We start from the raw sequence: 20,488 nt of genomic DNA on the forward strand, positions 1-20,488 counted from the left end.
GTTAGAATGACTGCTTTTATTGCTGGCCATGTCTCCCTATCCTGAGAACATGGGCTCCCCTCACTACATGTTTAGGGGTCACAGGAAGTGAGGGAAAAATCACATAATTTGGCTAACAGACTGAAGTAAAAACCTGATGGATATTTTATCTATTTTTTTATTTAAAAAATCTAGCTAGAAAGGCTTTAACCACTTACCACTTGGTGCCAATTCTGGTACTTTGCAGCCTACATGTAAAAATCATAATTTTATTTCTAGAAAATTGCTCAGAAGCCCCAAACATTATATATGTTTTTTTAGCAGAGACCCTAGGGAATAAAATGGCAGTCATTTGCAATTTTTTTTATGTCACACGGTATTTGCGCAGCAATTTTTCAAAAGTGTTTCATGAATTAAAAAAAAAAAAAAACAGTAAAGTTAACCCAATTGTGAAAGATGTTACCCTGAGAAATTAGATACCTAACATGTCACACTTTAGAATTGCGCACACTCGTGGAATGGCGCCAAACTTTGGTTCTTAAAAATCTCCATAGGCGACGCTTTAATTTTTTTTTACAGGTTACCTGTTTTTAGAGTCACAGATGAGTTATTGCTCCCGCTCGAATGTTTGCGGCAATACCTCACATGTGTGGTTTGAACGCCGTTTACATATGTGGGCACAACGTACGTATGCATTTGCTTCTGTGTGCAAGCACGCAATGATGGGGACGCTTTAATTATTTTTATTGTTTATTTTATTAGAATTTTTTAATTTTTACACTTTCCTTTTAAAAATAAAAATTTTCGATCACTTTTATCCCTATTGCAAGAAATGTAAATATCCCTTGTAATAGGAATAGTGTGTGTCAGATCCTCTTTATTAGGAGATGTGGGGTCTACAAGACCCCACATCTCTTCTCCAGGTAGGAAAGACTGAGAACAAAAGAAAAAAAAACAATCTCGGCCTTTCCAGCCGAGTCCCCTGAAATGTTTACTTCCGCTGGGCTGGACGTGACATCATAACGTTGCGTTTGGGCCTCCAAAGGGTAGAGATTGCCGGGGAGATCGGAAATCTCTATGCACAACTTTCGGCACTGGTCTATCCCTTCTCTGGCTCGCTGATCACACAGGCGGAAGGCAGGGAATCACCGGCCACAAATATTCCAACTGTTTTTAAATCTTTTTCATAAATAAACCTTGTTACACTTACATTTCAGTGTGTCAAACATTTGTTCCAGATCCATGCTCTTAAAGTCCACCATGGGGAATTTCTCTTTTTTGTAATTCATATCGGATGTGGCATGAGATCTGGTTGAACACACCCACCGACCACTCTCTCTCTTCTGAAAATTAAGGACGTCATATGACGTACCTTGGGCGGGAAGTGGTTAATATTAATGCTCACCAGTCGTATACTTGAGTTTAGTCTTTGAGCCTTTGCCACTGATATATGGCTGTTAGTTTGGTCAGCACATGAGTAATTGGATTTTTTTGTGGCATTTCTTGCCTGAGGACAGTGACATTATCTGTTCTTCTTCAGCTTTGACAGTTTACAAAATATGATACCACTGAGGACAGCCTGACATATCACCCCCAGATAGAATTTCAGCTGAACAAAGGTATAGGTCACTGTGCTGATTACGCCACCATTAACCCTGCGGTTATGTTCATGTTTTCTATTGCTCTGGTTCATCACAAAACTGAAGTTAAGGAATGAAAAAAGCAGGTATGAAATACATACAAGACACACAGACTAGCCTGAGGCATTAGTTATTCAACAAGGTGTGTAATATCTGGTTAAAGTGGAACTAGATGAGATATACAATTCATGTTAAGTGCATGTATTCTAAACAATGTGTAGGCATAACACAGTTTATTACCTATTACCTTTATTACCCCTGACAATGCCTTCATCTGTTTTTCTCTTCAGAAGAGTCATCTTTGTTCAGACATTATCCACGGTCAGGATCTCCCTCGGGGACTGAGATGCCTGCTCAGAGATGACACACAGTCATGTAAATACTGGTGTCTGTGCAATTCTTGAATGTATGCCACAGATCAGAGTCTGCTGCAGCATTCCACTGGGGAGACTAAGGAAATGCAGCCTTCTCTCTGCAGCAAAATAATGACATAATTTCAGCTTACATTAAGTCACTTGTATGGAGCTCAGAAGCTAGTTTTTAATGATGATATAGGTGGAGCTTTTCTGAAAAGTTATATTGTTACTGCATTTTGTAAATACTTGGAGTTTATGTTGGCAGACAAATTCAACAACGACTCGTCCCATACAATTAGTAGTTAATTGTATGTGCAACAATGGTAAATTATCACACACAGGAGAATTTTCAATTTTCCCACAGCTGGGCTTTAAACTTTGTAAGGAAATTGGAAAAAAAATAAAGGACTTTCTGCAAAGATGCCAGGAAGTAATATATACAGACAAAAAATCTCTAGTACTATAGAAGACAACAGAACAGCCACCTAGCCAGGACCTGGAGGAGTATCTGGGTCCATTAGGGGTAAATAATTGGACAAGAACTTTAGAGGTATCCTGGTATATTGCAGTATAGTAAATTGTTGAAGAAGAAGTAGAGGGTTATCTGGAAGAGGTGGCAGGGTATTTTGGGGGGCAATCCATCTGTGGAGAGTTGGAGGATATCTCTGTTCCTTTTTGGGGTAAATCATTGGACAAGAACCATAAGGGTATTTGGTTACTTGGAGTAAATCATCCAGCCAGATTTGGAATGGTATCAGAGCTATTAAAATGACAATTGTTTTAGTGGATTGGTTTTATTTGTATATAGTAAAGTATTATAGGCACTCATGGGACTTCCATAGCAGGATAGGGATAGCAATGCGGTTGTTTTACGTCCAATAAAACAATCCCAACACTCTCCTTATCCTCCTTTGAAAGTTCTATGTGTGCCTACTATACTTTAATGTATACTTCTTCATCTGCCTGGAGAACCGCCACTAAGATATATATATATAAAAAAAAAGATTACACATACATTAAAATATGGACTATGAACAATAAAGATATTTGTAACTGAAAAAGTATTTTTGACTTTGGAATGAATTCTCTCTAATTGGACCTGCAAGACATTACTGTGCAGAGTTGCTGGGTCTGCACACCTGCAGTGCCCATTGACAGCAGTCCTACGATTCTTGTTTAATTTAGTTTAGTTAGTTTATATTTCATATTTTATATTAAGGAGATTGTAAAAGGAAGATCTGGCAAATGAAAACAAAGTAAGTCGGGATATTCAAATCTTCCAAGTGGCCAGGAACAGAGCCAGGAATTATGGCAGGGAGACAAATAAGATGGGAGGGTCTGACCCAGGTCACTATTCTCCCTCCACCTATAACTAAGATTTTTGGTGTCCTCCTGACCCTGTGAACCATCACTTCCAGACAGGTTTTGTAGATTTGTGAGCTGTAAGCTTTTCAGGGCCAGTTGTATCTGCCAATGTCTCTAACCCTACTCCGTTCCCTGCAGGTGGCATCGGATAGGAATCAGTGTCTACAAGAAGCAGGTGACACTCTTTGTGGACTGTAAGAAGCGAGCACAGAAACACCTGGAGCGCAGCGAGCACTCAATTGTGGACACCAATGGCATTGTTGTGTTCGGCACTAGGATTCTAGACGAAGACGTCTTTGAGGTAAGAAGCAGCCAGTCCGCTTGATAGATTTTCCAGTCTGTTTATGTTCCTTCAGAACAAGCTGATTTTGGCTCTGTGAATGACTTGGACATGTCCTGTTGGAGGGAAATGGGATTTCCTCTCACATGCAGCCAAAATGTGCCTCATTTTCCAGGTAATATGGAGCTGAGCCTGCAGTGGATAAATGTGAATGCATTTTCTTTTACAAGATAAATGTGCAGAATTGACAGAGAGGCTTTTGCCTTTCTTCAGTCTGCTGTAGGAATTGATGATTTCACCAGACAGGAGAAGTTTCTTTTACTGTAAGGGAGTGAATTTTTATAAAAAAAAAATATATATTAAAACGCTCCTAAACGCAAACTCGGCTAAATGCAGCATGTAAACACAGCAAAACTGACATTTTTAACGTGGGTTACTATCTGTGAAGTTAAATCATTCAGGAGAGGTTGTAAAAACATCCTGTGTACATGAAGCCTAATGTCGCGTACACACGATCGGACATTCCGACAACAAAACCGTGGATTTTTTTCCAACGGAATGTTGGCTCAAACTTGTCTTGCATACACACGGTCACACAAATGTTGTCGGAAATTCCGATCGCCAAGAATGCAGTCATGTACAACACTACGACGAGCCGAGAAAAATAAAGTTAATGATTCCAAGCATGCGTCAAATTGATTCCGAGCATGCATAGGATTTTTGTGCGTCAGAATTGCATACAGACGATCGGAAATTTCCAACAAGAACTTTTGTTGTCGGAAAAATTGAGAACCTGGCTCTAAAAACATTTGATATTCCGACAGCAAATATCCAATGGAGTATACACACGGTTGGATTTTCTGACAACAAGCTCACATCGAACATTTGTTGTCGGAAATTCCGACCGTGTGTACGCGGCATAAGAGTAGTGCATGAACTACATTTGGTGTGATCCAGTGTGATTTCAGACTATTCAAATGAATGGGCTGAAAATGGCATTGCACTAAATCGCACAGGAACATGGAACGGTTTTGTCTTGTACCCCAAAAAAAAGAGAGCACATTAAATGTAGTGTTTGGAAATTGCTTTGTATATAATACATGGCTGTCAGTGGGCCTTTTGGATTATGTAGAACATAAAGGGGGCTTTGACTTCATCAAAACTGGAGCAGCTGTGCATGGCATGTCAGCTTCTGCCTTTAATTTTCAAAGCCTATCTGAACAAGTTGAAGATACAGTAGAAGCTGATTGGTTGCCATGCACAGTTCCAGATTCTGTGAACTCCTGTTTTTATGATCTTTTTTTTTTGTAAATTTAAAGCTCGTCTTTGATACTCCGACAGTGACCTCTTTCTGCCATAATTGCCGACTCTACGCCTGTCCACCTGGGTGTTTTTGCAACTATTGTGTGCTTCAACAACTCCTATTACACTCTCCTTGTTTTCAGGACTTGGTAGCTCAAGCTGAAATGTGCACACACAACTGTGCAGTGAGTCCTCCACTCTCTGACTTCTTTGTATAGAAGGCGCTGTCTAAAGTTCCAATTAGAGACAGTCTGAATGCAAACAGCTTCTACCATACTCTCTCCTTAGCAAACCTCCCTATGCCTCTTGCATGAGCTGTGCTGCATTCAGCATAATTTCATACAAGGAGTGGGCACAGTGTGTGAGGATATTGACTGAATGCATCCAATTGCTGCCAAAATGAAAGAAACTAAAATTGACAGTTTTAGCATAAGAAAATCGGCTCCACCAGTGACCAGAGGTGTCTGTTCTCATCACACTATTGCTCTCTGGATGTCCCAATCATTGCATTGTATTTCTCATACAATACTTGTCGCCGAGAATGTGTTTCCAGCACGACGGCATCGCGCTGATTCTCGGCGACATGGTGCCGACATTTCGCACTCGCTGGAATAAAAAAAGCACATTCCAGCGAGCGCGTCATAGAAGCGATGGGTATCCAACTTGGATTCTCGCCAATTCTAGCCGCGGTGTTTGGTATGAATCATGAGGGGGAACTCCACGCCAAATTTTAAATAAAAAAAACGGCATGGGTTCCCCCCCAGGGGCATACCAGGCCCTTAGGTCTGGTATGGATTGTAAGGAGAACCCCCTACGCCATACCAGACCCGTATCCAAGCACGCCGCCCAGCCGGTCAGAAAGGAGGGGGGACGAGCGAGTGCCCCCCCTCCTGAGCCATACCAGGCCGCATACCCTCAACATGGGGGGGGGTGGGTGCTCTGGGGCAGGGGGGCACCCTGCGCCCCCCCCACCCCAAAGTACCTTGTCCCCATGTTGATAAGGACAGGACCTCTTCCTGACAACCCTGGCCGTTGGTTGTCGGGGTCTGCGGGCGGGGGGCTTATCGGAATCTGGTAGCCCCCTTTAATAAAGGGGCCCCCATATACCGGCCCCCCACCCTAGGTGAATGAATATGGGGTACATCGTACCCCTACCCATTCATCTGGAGGAAAAGTGTAAAAGACAATAAACACATGGTTTTAAAATAATTTATTAGTCAGCTCGGGGGGGTCTTCTCCGCTCTCCAGGGGGTCTTCTCCACTCTCTGTAGGGTTTTCTTCCATCTTCTCCACTCTCCGCTGTCATCTCGGCGCTCCCCGGTTCTTCTTCCGCTCGCTCTCCGGTGCCTTCTTTGGGGCTGGCCACCGCTATCTTCTTTTTAGCTCTATTACTAGCGGCGGCGCAGCAGAAGACGGCAAAGAAGAGCGGGCTGCGCCACTGCTAGTAATGAGATGAGATGAGAGCGGAGAAGGTGGTAGAAGACCCCCCGGACAGTGGAGAAGACCCCCCGGAGAGCGGAGAAGACCCCTCCGAGCTGACTAATAAATTATTTTAAAACCCTGTATTGTGTGTTTATTGTCTTTTACACTTTTCCTCCAGGTGAATGGGTAGGGGTACAATGTACCCCATATTCTTTCACCTAGGGTGGGGGGCCAGTATCTGGGGGCCCCCCTATTAAAGGGGGCTCCCAGTTTCCGATAAGCCCCCCGCCCGCAGACAATCAACGGCCAGGGTTGTCGGGAAGAGGTCCTGTCCTTATCAACATGGGGACAGGGAACTTTGGGGTGGGGAGGCCGCAGGGCGCCCCCCTGCCCCAGAGCACCCACCCCCCCCATGTTGAGGGCATGCGGCCTGGTACGGCTCAGGAGGGGGGGCGCTCGCTCGTCCCCCCTCCTTTTTGACCGACCGGGCGGCATGCTTGGATACGGGTCTGGTATGGATTGTGGGGAGACCCCCACGCCGTTTTTTCGGCATTGGGGGTTCTCCTTACAATCCATACCAGACCTAAGGGCATGGTATGCCCCTGGGGGGGAACCCATGGCGGGTTTTTATTTAAAATTTGGCGTGGAGTTCCTCCTCATGATTCATACCAAACGCCGCAGCTAGAATTGGCGGGAATCCAAGTCGGATCCCCGTCGCTTCTATGACGGCTTGTTCCCATCGCGGCGAGCCGGCCCCCGCGACGGGGCTCGTAGGTTATCGATCTCGTCGAAAAAGGGAGCGAGATTGACACAATATCACGGTCACCTACAGTACATAAACACATATCTGGCCTTGGAATGAACACCATTTCCTAATGCCGTCAGTGGTTAAAATGAGCACGATTGGTTTTGAAACAACTCGCGCTTGGTTTTAGAGGCAGCAACGCATGGAAGTTGTCTCTTCAGCCTTGAGATGATCTCTGACAGCCTGGGCAGTGTGCCAAAACTCGGTGGAAAACCCAGAGACCGCCGCAGATATCCCCAGGTGGAATTCTGACTCACCACCTCAGCTGATGATTAAGAAGACTTTTCCGGACGTTTCCCCAGGGTTCTGCTAACAGCAATTCCTGACTGCAGCACTGTACCGACACTGCCATTAGTGTACACCTTAATTTCCTCACTCCCAGGGAGATGTTTTATTCAGTCTGTGATGACAAAGGATTCAAAAAAAGTGGCTTTCCTTTGCTGCAATCAGAGGTATTAAAGGGAAATTGTACACAACACTGATATTTCAGTCCTGGAAGGTTGTTGGTTGTAACTGTGTAAAAAAAAATTATAAAGCAGGAGCACAAGTCTAAAATGAATAAGGGCCAGTTTACATCAGTGCGTTTTAGCTCAGCTGTAAAACTCAGATCAATGAAAGGACATCTGAAAAACAATAATTTCCAATGTGTCCTAATCACACCATAATGTTGCATTGCGCTAAAATGCAAAATGCATGTCAACAGACGTCAAAATGTATGTCAACGGATGTCCATGCGCTATAAATTGTGTGTAGAGACGCTTCCCCTGTGTCTACTCGGCAGCTAGGAAGCTGTGTTTTTTCTCCCTCCTCCTCCTAGGCCAATAGATCGCTTCTCCTTTCGGCCAATCGGGAAGCGGGTCTGAGGACCCGCTTCCTGATTGGCTGGGAGGAAAATCAGTGTGACAATAGCGATTATTCATTCACTATTGTCACACAACCGGGTGGGGTCAGGGCGCAGTGCTCTGTGCCTCGAGCTCACCCTTTTTTGAAGCCTATTACCACTCTGTTGAAGGATGTGTCAGCTTGCACTTACAGTAGGATGAAAAAAGTTGCTGCAGGGGGCTTGGCTATTGGCAATGTACCTGCTGAATCACAAGCCTGTAACCCATCAAGCAGCATCCATCTACACTTAGTTCTCCCACTCCTTTCTGGATTGACAGCACTGCCTCTGCTGCAAAATGCCCTTCCACTGTGAGCTGTAATGTCTGGGAGGGACAGCCAATGAGACACAAATCAGAGGATTTGGCTCATTTAGGGAAGGTAAAAGAAGATGTTTACTTTATGGAAGCTTTGCATTACATAGTAACTGGAGTTTGGTACTTGTTTAGACTGTCATACCTTGAGTTGTACTTTAAAGGCCATGGTCTTGGTTAGCGGTGACAGAGTCATTTTGGCACATACTAGCTCTATAGATTCAACCCATATAAAAAAGGGACATTTGACATGTAACTGCCTTTTTTTCCATCAGTGTAAATAATGTAGCGATTGTTTGTGGCACTAGTTAGGTCCACGAGAGACGTTCTTGGCATCAGTCAATGGAGGTTTCACATGCTGGAAAACTGAGCGGCTTTTATTGCCTGTTCCTGGCACCAAACCAGCAGAAGTCCAGGACGATGGCCTCAGAATTTACAGTTTATAATGTATAGCTAGCTTGTCACCCACCAAACACACACTGGGTGAAAGCCACTCCCTGCACTGCGCTGTATTTACAAGCTGATGGGCTGCTACTACCTGCTACCCTTGTTGGTGTTCTCTGATCCCTCATCCAGCATTGATCACAAGGTTCCCATTTATTAGAAATCTGAGGTTCACACTAAGGCTGGGTACACAGGGCTGAAAATCTTCGGTTCCGCAGGCCGGTGTGTGTAAAGCTGTCTGTTCTACAGAAGCCAGTTGTAAGACCAGCTTCTGCCCAGCGGGCATGCTGGAAAACCAGCGCTTACAGCCAATGGCTGCCAATACTGATTATAGCACATCAGGTAGGGGGGTGTATCGACGCACTAACATCACTTGTGTTAGTATGGCGATCTGTACGTTTTTTTTTCCGATCAGCCCACTGGGTTAAACGAAGATAAACTTGGGTGTGCCCAACATAACACTGTAAGAAATTACAATAATTTTGCTGATAGTTGCCAAATGTCTATATACCCATGTCAAAGAGTGCCTGGATGTGCAGCAATCCACCGACACTATACCTTCCTTATACATGTCAGTGCCCAGGCTAAACGTACTCCATCAGTTGGTACCCAAACCATGTCTGTGGGCCCTGGTTGATGTTACAGTATCAGGAGAGAAAAACTGTACCAATTGCTGCCCACTTCCCCCTCCATGAGCCAGCAGCAGCCTATCCTCTGCTCTCTAACTGCTTATTACTTGGAAATTGCATTTAATAGTAAATGCACCACCTTCTCTCTGAGCTCACTGCAGCCCCACCCACACACATTGGAACAGGATAGGGAGGTTCCATTACTTCCATGTGATGTAAAAAATGTATATATTTTTATGTCCCAAAACCGTTTATTCCACAATTGATATTCTTCTTTTTAAAGTGCTCCATGCTCAAAATATACAAAAGTATACTTAGTAGCAGTGGAACGCACGCTGAGCCGCTTCGCTGATGGCATACCTGTATCTTACTATTAGGCGGTTTACTATTCTGAGCATTGCAAGTTTATTTTTTATTGAATTAACGGAACATACCACACTGAAAGGACTCTCTCCCTCTATTTTGATCCTGTTTGAGCAGTGGCGATCCAATGGTCAGCAAATGGACCTGAACCCCCCCGTTGCCCCAGCCTGCACCGTGCACCATCACTCCCCCCCCAGTCGCCAGCTGACTTACACTGTGACTGTGCTGTCCCCCAGACTGACATGTTGGAGGGTGCCCGCTGGCAGCGGCTTCCCCCCTCCGTCTCCTCCGTGTCCCCCCTCTGTCTTACAGTGGTGGGTCGGTCGGGCTTCCTGTGCGTCTCCTCTGCATCACGGTGGCCATGTGTCTCCTGACTCCTCCTCATAGGCTAATAAGATCACTACTCCTTTCGGCCAATCGGGAAACAGGATATTAATTTGCTATTGTCACACAACTGGGTGCGGGCTCAGGGTGCAGTGCTCTGCGCCCCGAGCACACCCTTTTTTGAAGCCTATTGGAGCCTCTGACTCTAATCGCGTGCTTAAAAAAAAAACAATCCATGCGTCAAGCGCCCCGCATGTAGATTAGGGGGCCGGACATGTGGATAGGGGGGCGGCGCCCCTGCACCCCTAATGGACGGGCTGCCATTGATTATGAGATACCATACTACACCGGCCACCTAGGAAGAGAGAGAAGATCCATAAAACACACCCCCGTCACCAGTATTACGTGTGTTAGACCCTCATGCCCACCAGCTAGGGGTCCATTTGCTCTGGTGAGTAAAGGCACGAGAGGGTTGTGTGAAGCACTTCACAGCATGAGATTTGTTGGAGCACTTTTGTATATTTTGATATTGTTTAAAAAGAAGAATATCAATTGTGGAATGAATGGTTTTGGGACATAAAAATATAAAAAAAATTGCTCTGACTTTTCTATATACATTTTTTACATAACACGGAAGTAATGGAATTTTTATTTGTAGTTGATGAATTTCGATAGTCACTGTTTATGCACTCTGGTTTATTGGATTATGGCTTTTTTAAGCTTGTTACACTTTGAACAGCAGCAACAGGAGTATTAGCACAGTATTCATAATTCTATAGCGCACGTTTTTTTAAAGGGGGAGGTCGCATAGCACAGAAACCTGTAACTAAAGCTGCAATGCTGCCCAAATCTAACTATGAAAATCCCATTGTTGAATAAAACTGCAGTGAATTATATTAAGGTGATTTAAGGGAATATTCTGTATTTAGCGCTGCAGTATTTTCCGGATTTTAGATTGTGCGATCACTGGGTTATCTGGGATGGTCCTTCTCCTTCCTATAACACCTACCACAGAAATAATACCACATGGAAAGCATATGAAAAGCCCTGGGGATCCCATTGGATTTTATAGATTTTTTTTGCATGGTAATGACTCAGTGGATAAAAATGTCAAAGGAAGCTCAAGTTCGCCTAATATGATTTGATTTGGCGGTGGGAAGCTGGAGAAGGGGGATGGGTGACTTCCATACTCTTTTCTAGCAATCGACCTCCAGACAGAAAACAGACATGCTTGCGGGGTCGTTATTGTGTCGCTCTTAGTAATAGAACTCAGCAGTGCAAGCAGCTTCGTTATGCCCCTGGAATGTTCCATCCGTGGGTTTTGCTCTCTGCATATCCGGCTCTGATTTACATAAGCATGGCACAATGCCAACATGAGTTCATGGAAATTGGGTTGGCACTGAAGTGTACCTGTCATGCACAAAGTTATATGGTCTTACCTAACAATTAACTGATAGGCATGAGTGTCTTGTATCAGAAGCTTACAATTTTTCTATCATTGGTTAGAAAATGATAGTAAAGTAAAGTTATTTATGCAGATGGAAAGGTCTATATTTATCACCACAAAAACAAACTTATTTTAAACCATGTGAGGCATACAATTCTTCTTTATTTATATTCCCATCAGTCCCTGCTCATTAGCTGAGATTTCAAATCTGACAGTGAGAAGTGCCTGCACTAGGTGTTGGAAAAAAAAAAAAAAAAGGGAATTGTAGCCGGATTCAGGTAGGGGCGCGTATCTTTAAGGCGGCGCAGCGTATCGTATTTACGCTACGCCGCCTTAAGTCAGAGAGGCAAGTACTATATTCACAAAGTACTTGCCTCGAGTCCTAACTTACGACGGCGTAGCGTAAATGGGGCCGGCGTAAGCGCGCCTAATTCAAATGAGGATAGGGGGGGGGGCGTTTTTTATGTTAATTACTCGTAACCCGACGTGATTGACGTTTTTTACGAACGGCGCATGCGCCTTCCGTGTACATATCCCAGTGTGCATTGCTCCAAAGTACGCCGCAAGGACGTATTGGTTTTGACGTGAACGTAAATTACGTCCAGCCCTATTCACGGACCACTTAGACGTAAAATTTTCAAATTTCGACGCGGGAACAACGGCCATACTTAACATTGACTACGCCTCCTAGGGGGCAGCTTTATCTTTACGCGGCATATCTCTTACGGAAACGGCGTATCTTTACTGTGACGGGCGCAAGTACGTTCGTGAATCGGCGTATCTAGTCATTTACATATTCTACACCGAACTCAACGGAAGCGCCACCTAGCGGCCAGCCTAAAAATTACACTTTAAGTTACGACGGCGTAGGAGACTTACGCCGCTCATATCTTAGCCTAATTTAAGCGTATCTGGTTTCCAGAATACGCTTACATTAACGCCGGCGTAGATTCAGAGTTACGACGGCGTATCTACTGATACGCCGGTGTAACTCTCTATGAATCCGGCTATTGGAGTGGAGGGGAGAGGTTGGTAAGGTGCACACAGAGTTCAGGAGAAGTTGAGTTAAGTGACTTTAAGGTTATTGTGAGGTTAAGATTCCACTGACATAGCTGCAGATTCTGAGAACTTGTCAAAATAAAATGGCAATAAAGGACACTGATGGCAGCAAGTACTGAATTTTACAGTTAGACTGCGGCTTTTTCTGCTGTAAAAAAATAACTTTTTCAGTGGAGTCCCTCTTTACATTTTTCTTCCACTATGCAGGTAGTTTTTGACACATCCAGTAGATGTTTGCTCCTGGGACTTCATAAATAATTTTAGCAGTGATGATTCTATCAGAATTTGTGCTTTATCCATATTTGATTTACTAGAATACTTACAATATTCATGTTTGACCTTCAGAGAATCGTGCAATTCAGCAATCCATTCAATGGTTCGTCTGCATTGTATGGCAAATCTACATTTTTATGTTCAGGCAAATTAAGATAATCACCAGTTGGCCATATACGGGAAGCTCATTGGTAATTATCAGTAAATTCTTAAATCGTGTTTTCTTGAAAGACTGGCTCTGTTGGCAGTATCAATGTTTTAAAAAAACATATTCACGTGTTTAAAAAAAAAAAAAGAAAAACATTGAAATCCATGCGTCCGGTGCCCTGCATGGTGATTAGGGGTCGGACGCATGGATTAGGGAGGTGGCGCCCCTGTGCCCCTAATGAGCAGGCCGCCACTGGTGGCAGACTAAAATCTACAGAGGAGACTCAGCAGGGTTTCCTGCGGGCGTTCGCAACCTCTTGCATTCAGCATTCAATGCTTTGAATGTGGCTTCCCGCCCACAGCTGTTCATAGGGAAACACCGCTGAGTCTCCTATTGGAAATTATAGCCGACCCAATACACAGTTGTGAATGAGACCTAACAGACTGAAAACCGTAGAAATCTGCTTTTAAAGCTGAGCTCTTGGGCAAATTTAATAGATGCAAATAATGCATTGCTGTATTCATTAACTATACAACATAGCTTATACTAGGAGAGGGAGACAGTTCTTGTGCTGGCAAGAAACATGTTGATAAGAGAGAGCAGAGTGACTGAGAGATGAGCTTTTTACAGTGCTGCCTCTCCCTAACTCTCCAGTCTCATGCTGGGAATGGAAAGGAGACTTGAAAGTATTATCTGTAGTAGTTAAAAAAAAACTGACTCCTGCCAGTACTATGCTGTGTGAATTACAAATCATTTGGCATGTAAATAAGTCATTAATTACTGTATGCATATCATCTGTGTATTGAATTCAGCTTTAAAGAGGAATTTTTACCAAACATTTTATTCATTGCTCCTGTCCTGCAGGCAACAAAGTGCATTTAGAACTTTGTACCATCTTTCTAGGTTGTGTTATTTGTGAGCTTGTCTGACGGCACACCCCCCTCTCTTGACCACTGTCTGAGCAATCATTAAGTGTAAAGACATGTTTAGCTGTTTTTGGCAATGCGTGTTTCTGGAACCAATCGCTTACCTAAAACAGACGCCATCACTAAGTATGCTTGGAGAGGGGTGTGTCTGTTCTCCTCTTCCACCTCCTCTGCCTCTTCATTAGTCACTAGGACACTGTTATTGGTTGCATCGTAAGTTTCCAAGCTGCTTGTAGCTCAGCCGCCTGCTTCCTAGCAACCAGTGATGCTGTTTGGCCTTGCTGCCTGAGTCCTAGCAACCAAAGAAAAGACAGAGTGGGAGGAACAAGGGAACTGGGTGGGAATCATCTTGCTGAACATAAGGTGGCAAGTGAGCTCAATGTTAGAAATGCCCTCAAATTGGGCTTCTATTATTTGGGCTATTTATTTTGGATAGTGTGGGGAAGGGTTATAATTTTTATGAGAATTATTTTTTCTTTATCTGTGCCCTGATGTCCAGGAGTTGCAATAGGAAACAAGGATTGATTTCACCAAAGTGAGGGAAATTTCCATCTTAGACAGTTGTTGCCGTAACATCTGTTCTTTTTCTTCTGGTCACAACAAACTTTTGGATTCCTACAGGCTCAGTGTAAACTGTATTTGCTATATCTAATTTGTGAACTGTGGCACACCCTGTTTTTCTTTAGGAAATAGACTGTAAACATATTAATAACCTGGTATTGCATTTCTATCGCTAGGCTTTTTTGTCTTGCTTTTCTTGTATTAGTTAATGTAAAAAAGGCTGCTTGTCATGATATGAGTCATGCGTCCCAAACTGTGTCCTTTCAGCCCCGCAGAAGATCCGTGCCCCCCTGATTTCTTCCAGTACTCAATTTTTCCAGAATAACATTACAGAGAGATAGTAAGAGGCATGGAACTCCATAGCTGTCAGATGTTCTGTGTCTATCAGCTTGTCCAGGACCTCACAGGTCAGCCGGAACAATAAACCCCATTGAAGGACAGCCACAGACCTCTGAAAGGGCCTTAGTGTGACAGAGATGTGGAGAATGAAGTTCACTGTTTTCCTCTGTGTCCATCCTAGGGCTCTGACTTACCCATATAATGTCTCTGGGATGGATAGACAGCTGTACCTCACACTCTGGAGTTCTTGTTAACCCCTTTGTCTTATTTTCACCTTCCCCCTTCTTGTTATACCCTAAAAATACCGACCCACCAGGCGGCGGAGCCAGGCAACAGTATCACTTGTCGAATGCGACATACTGTTTAATTTTTGCTGCAAAGTATTGCAGTTGCAGCAGGTTACTGCTTTTACTGCCTATTGGTCACCTGTATTAGTGAGCCCTAGCAGAAGAGCCACATTGTGATTGCATAGTTCAAACGCAAGTTTATAGAAGGGTAAAAATAAGTTTTGTAAGTGGACTTTGTAGCAAGGATTAAGGTAAAGTTAAGTTTGATTGTGTATGTTCTAAATTTTTAATGACAAAAGGTAGAGATTTATACTGTATATTGTGACATGCTGCATCTGTCCCCCACTGCCTATTCACTGAGAACCGAGCCACCGAATACTGCTGATGGCTCTGGCTCTGTTCTCTCACCTCCCCGAGTGGAGAGCTGCTGCCTGTCAGTCAGAATCTCTCCTGCTCTGCTCCTCTTACTGAAGCGCTGAGCTGTGGAGTGCCGAGGAGCAGCTCTCAGCAGCTCACTGAGAGGCTGATACTTCCATCAGTCCAGGCAGCTGTTGCAGGTGCAGGTGTCTCTCTTGCTCCTCCATCCAGCGGGGACACTCTAATTCAGGAGGTGTGTTACTGGCTAGATCACCAGGTGAAATTAAAACGATTGCAGCCATCACATCTAATGATTGGTAAGCTGCAATATATTATTTTTTAGGGTTTTGGGTTTAATACCGCTTTAATTTAACAACTAAAATTATTTAAAACTTGAGACTTCCCTATTGGCTATAGCACAGATAACAACATTATTTGTTTATTAATATGTATTATAAGAATTCCTTTATCTGCAGTCCATCATTGTGTTAAAATGTCCCCCTCTGCCGCAGGCTGTCATGCTAGCGTCACATGTCTGCAGCATTTTATTCCAGCGTTTTTCCCTTCTAAGGTGCTCAGTGTTCTTCTCTTCTGCTTGGTGCTGCCACTTGTTGGACTGTCTGAATTGTTTAGAAATTCCCCATAAGACTTCATTAATCTGTGTTAGTAAAAACTATTCCCAAGACTCAATGACTAATCCCATTTATAAATAATGATCTGGAAAACTGGCTTGTGAGCCAAAAATAGCTGGCAGAGTGTCCGAGGTCTGATTCATTGTCCAGAAACTTGTTCCTCCAGGTGTAAGTCTGTTACTAAGACAGACTGAACCGAGTACATAATGGATGCAGTGAGAATGACAGGGACACAGTACAGGCTATAAAGTGAAATTCCAGTTTTGTTGAGGGGAAAAATCCAGATACTTTATGCACATTACAAGGACTCTTAGACGTAACTACCTGCTTCTGTTCTGGTGATGTTGAGATGAAATCATGAAAGAGAGTGCCTTTATTATACAGTCATTTCATAGTGTTTTGACAAGATGCAGAACTGATATCCCTTTGGATGTGGAAGTATGTTGTGGTTCAGTGCCTCTCAGAGTGGTGAGATTTCCCCACAGTAGATTGTGTCTTTGCTCCTCCCACAGTAGTGGGATTTCCCCCACAGTAGTTTGTGTCTCTGCTCCTTCCACAATGGGAAGATTTCCCCACAGTAGATTGTGTCTTTGCTCCTCCCACAGTAGGTTGTGCCTTTGCTCCTCCCACAGTAGGTTGTGCCTTTGCTCCTCCCACAGTAGATTGTGTCTTTGCTCCTCCCACAGTAGATTGTGTCTTTGCTCCTCCCACAGTAGATTGTGTCTTTGCTTCTCCCACAGTAGTGGGATTTCCCCCACAGTAGTTTGTGTCTCTGCTCCTTCCACAATGGGAAGATTTCCCCACAGTAGATTGTATCTTTGCTCCTCCCACAGTAGTGGGATTTCCCCCACAGTAGTTTGTGTCTCTGCTCCTTCCACAATGGGAAGATTTCCCCACAGTAGATTGTGTCTTTGCTCCTCCCACAGTAGGTTGTGCCTTTGCTCCTCCCACAGTAGATTGTGCCTTTGCTCCTCCCACAGTAGATTGTGTCTTTGCTCCTCCCACAGTAGATTGTGTCTTTGCTCCTCCCACAGTAGATTGTGTCTTTGCTTCTCCCACAGTAGTGGGATTTCCCCCACAGTAGTTTGTGTCTCTGCTCCTTCCACAATGGGAAGATTTCCCCACAGTAGATTGTGTCTTTGCTCCTCCCACAATTGATTGTGTCTTTGCTCCTCCCACAGTTGTGGGATTTTCCCCACAGTAGTTTGTGTCTCTGCTCCTTCCACAATTGGAAGATTTCCCCACAGTAGATTGTGTCTCTGCCCCTCCCACAAGTCCATAATAAAGGGGTCACCTTTTTCTAGCTGGATGTCACAACTGTATGTTTATGTTCTATTAGGAATAGGAAAAGGGTGACACCCTGGCTTTACAGCAGTTGGATGTACCTAGAAAATCTGATTTGTTAATTTGCCACAGGAACCAATCAGATTCTGCATTTGAGTTCTTACTCATGCTAGGAAAAAAGTGAAAATGCTAATTTGGTTGATTGGGAGCACCATGGAAAGTTCACTTGCACACATAGTCAAGGCTGTGTTTGACAAGAGACCAAGTGCTGCCTGATTATGGCCTTTCTGTAAAAGTCATGAACATAAATCATGGGATGCTCAGTGTTTGGAGAGATGGATCCTTGGCTTTGTAGTTTGTTGTGAAAACTCCTTCACACAGTTTACACTTTTAGCACTTTCTCTGCCGTCTTCAAATCCTCTTTGGCACAGCGACCTCCCTGGTCTGTGTCCTATGGAGCCCTAAACCTTAGCTGTGGCTTGTATGGTCCTGATCTGCACACCGATAAATCAGGCAGAGCTTCCAACATTGCAGAATACAGTGATTTTTAAATGTGACTCCATCATTGACAACTTTACATACTTTTTATAACAGTCACAGTTCACAATTCAACACTATAATGGGAAATATTCACGTTTTATAAGGCTGCTGTGGGAGCTCTGAACTCATCTTCCCTGAATTTCAAAAAAGGTGATGACAACCCAGTGAAATATCATCGAAGATAAACGTTGCCATAAGCAAGCAGACATCAGCAGTTCAGTTTTTGTAGGGAATTTGCGCTAGAGAACTTTGTGCCTCAAATTCCATGCAAGAGTTTCCAATGATCTTTTCCCTCATAAAGGATTATTGCAAAACCCCCAAAAAATGCATAAATAATGATCAATAAGTATTAGAATATTTTATATTGGTCACCAATATCGTCAATGGGGAATAGTAATGATAGGTCGGTTACCTCCCCCCCACCTTCTCTAGTTTGTCATCTGGTTTATCTACTTCTTTGCATTCCTTTAAATTGTACTTTATGATCGACTTGCAGAAGTGGCTGTTGTTTTGCCTGTTCAGATGTTTTTCTTTGTTATTGCAATATGTCACTGTCACAGCAAGTCTCAGAGTCTGGTCTGGTGAGGAGTATTTATGGCCAGCAGCTGTCCAGAGAAGAGGGGACCGTGGTGTCTGCATCTTACTAGGTGTCAGCAAGGTGACATATGTTCATCCCCAGATAGGTCACATTCCTAATTGTCATTATTTTGGGATGGTTTAGGGCTTGTGTGGCACAGAAGGAGCCTTTCCTTCCTGTACACTATAAATCTTGCTGGCCACACATTTCCCTTCCTCCATTCAGATCATCTTCTCTGTAAACTTCTGTATGGGGATCTTGCCAGGGAGAGGTCCTCCCAACTCCAGGTCCCCTACCCCCAGATTTCAGCTCCATTTACTACACTGCTGTTTTGTTCTCTACAACACTGCAAAATATCTATACCTCTATCTATATAATATAGCTATATATATATATATATATATATATATATATATATATATACTCATAAAAGTGTGTGACTGTGGTAGAACATTAGAGGGTAAGCTTCTCTGGTGCAGAGACTGATGTGAATAGCTTGGTGTTCTTTGTACAGCATGCATAATATGTCAGAGCTACTGTATAAAAATATAATAATATTAAAGGGGTTGTAAACAATTAGGGTTTTTCACCTTAATGCATTCAGCTGCCCCCCAGAGCCCCCCTTTTACTTACCTGAACCCGGTCTTTTCAGTGATGGGGACGGGCACACCAGCTCCAGCTGGTGTCTCTGGTCCTGATTGGATAGATTGATAAACAGCACAGACATTGGCTCCTGCTGCTGTCAATCAAATCCAATGACGTGGGAGCAAGGGGTGGGGCCAAGTCCTGCTGTCTGCGTCAATAGACGCATTAGCAGGACACGGGAGCGTGCCGCACGGGGCACCCGAGAAGAGGAGGCACCAGGAGCTCCGCTGAGGGGACCTCAGAAGAGGAGCATCAGGGGCCACTCTGTGCAAAACCAACTGCACAGAGGAGGTAAGTATGACATTTTCTTTTTCCAATGAACCTTTAGATATCCTTTAATAATAACAGTGGTAGGACATTAGAGTGTAAGCTCCTCTGGTGCAGACACTGATGTGGATTGGTCTGTGTTTTCTGTACAGCACTGCAGAATATGTCGGAGCTTAAAGCGGGAGTTCACCCATTTGTTAAAAAAAAAAATTTCTCCCCTTAGATTCCTGCTCGTTCGGTCTAGGGGAATCGGCTATTTGTATTAAAATATGAGCAGTACTTACCCGTTTTCGAGATGCATCTTCTTCCGTCGCTTCCGGGTATGGGTCTTCGTGAGCGGGCGTTCCTTCTTGATTGACAGTCTTCCGAGAGGCTTCCGACGGTCGCATCCATCGCGTCACTCGTAGCCGAAAGAAGCCGAACGTCGGTGCGGCTCTATACTGCGCCTGCGCACCGACGTTCGGCTTCTTTCGGAAAATCGTGACGCGATGGATGCGACCGTCGGAAGCCTCTCGGAAGACTGTCAATCAAGAAGGAACGCCCATTCCCGCAGCCCATACCCGGAAGCGACGGAGAGGATGCATCTCGTAAACGGGTAAGTACTGCACATATTTTAAAACAAATAGCCGATTCCCCTAGAGAAAACGAGCAGGAATCTAAGGGGAAAAAGTGCCCTCTAAGGGTGAACCCCCGCTTTAATACCTATATAATAGTAATAGTGTGTGACAGTGCTGGGACATTTGGGTATAAGCTCCCCTGGTTCAGAGATTTGATATTAATGGGTCAGTGTTCTCTGCACAGCAGAATATGTCCGAGCTATATAACTACAGTATATGGTAGTCATAGTTTGTGACTCTGGAGAAGACATTAGAGTATAAGCTCCTGTGATAGAGACAGATGTCAATGGTACAGTGTTCTCTGTATAGCACTGTAAAATATCTCAGTGTTATAATTGTATATTAATAGTGTGTGACTGACATTGAAAGTCTGAAAGTCTGACATTGAACTGATGTGATCGATCCAATATTTCGGCCTTAACAGTGA

At 43.9% G+C, this 20,488-nt stretch overlaps 1 protein-coding gene across 2 annotated transcripts in view; it reads left to right on the forward strand.

Annotated features, from left to right (window-relative positions):
• COL5A1 (collagen type V alpha 1 chain) overlaps positions 1-20,488 on the forward strand; it is a 255,317-nt gene that overhangs the window by 62,771 nt on the left and 172,058 nt on the right. For both annotated transcript variants that reach the window (XM_040324092.1, XM_040324091.1), the window contains exon 4: positions 3,479-3,641. In XM_040324092.1, the coding sequence (XP_040180026.1) occupies positions 3,479-3,641 (163 nt within the window). The remainder of the gene's footprint in view (positions 1-3,478; positions 3,642-20,488) is intronic.

Source organism: Rana temporaria, chromosome 9 (assembly GCF_905171775.1).
Source record: "Rana temporaria chromosome 9, aRanTem1.1, whole genome shotgun sequence".
Lineage (NCBI taxonomy): Eukaryota > Metazoa > Chordata > Amphibia > Anura > Ranidae > Rana > Rana temporaria.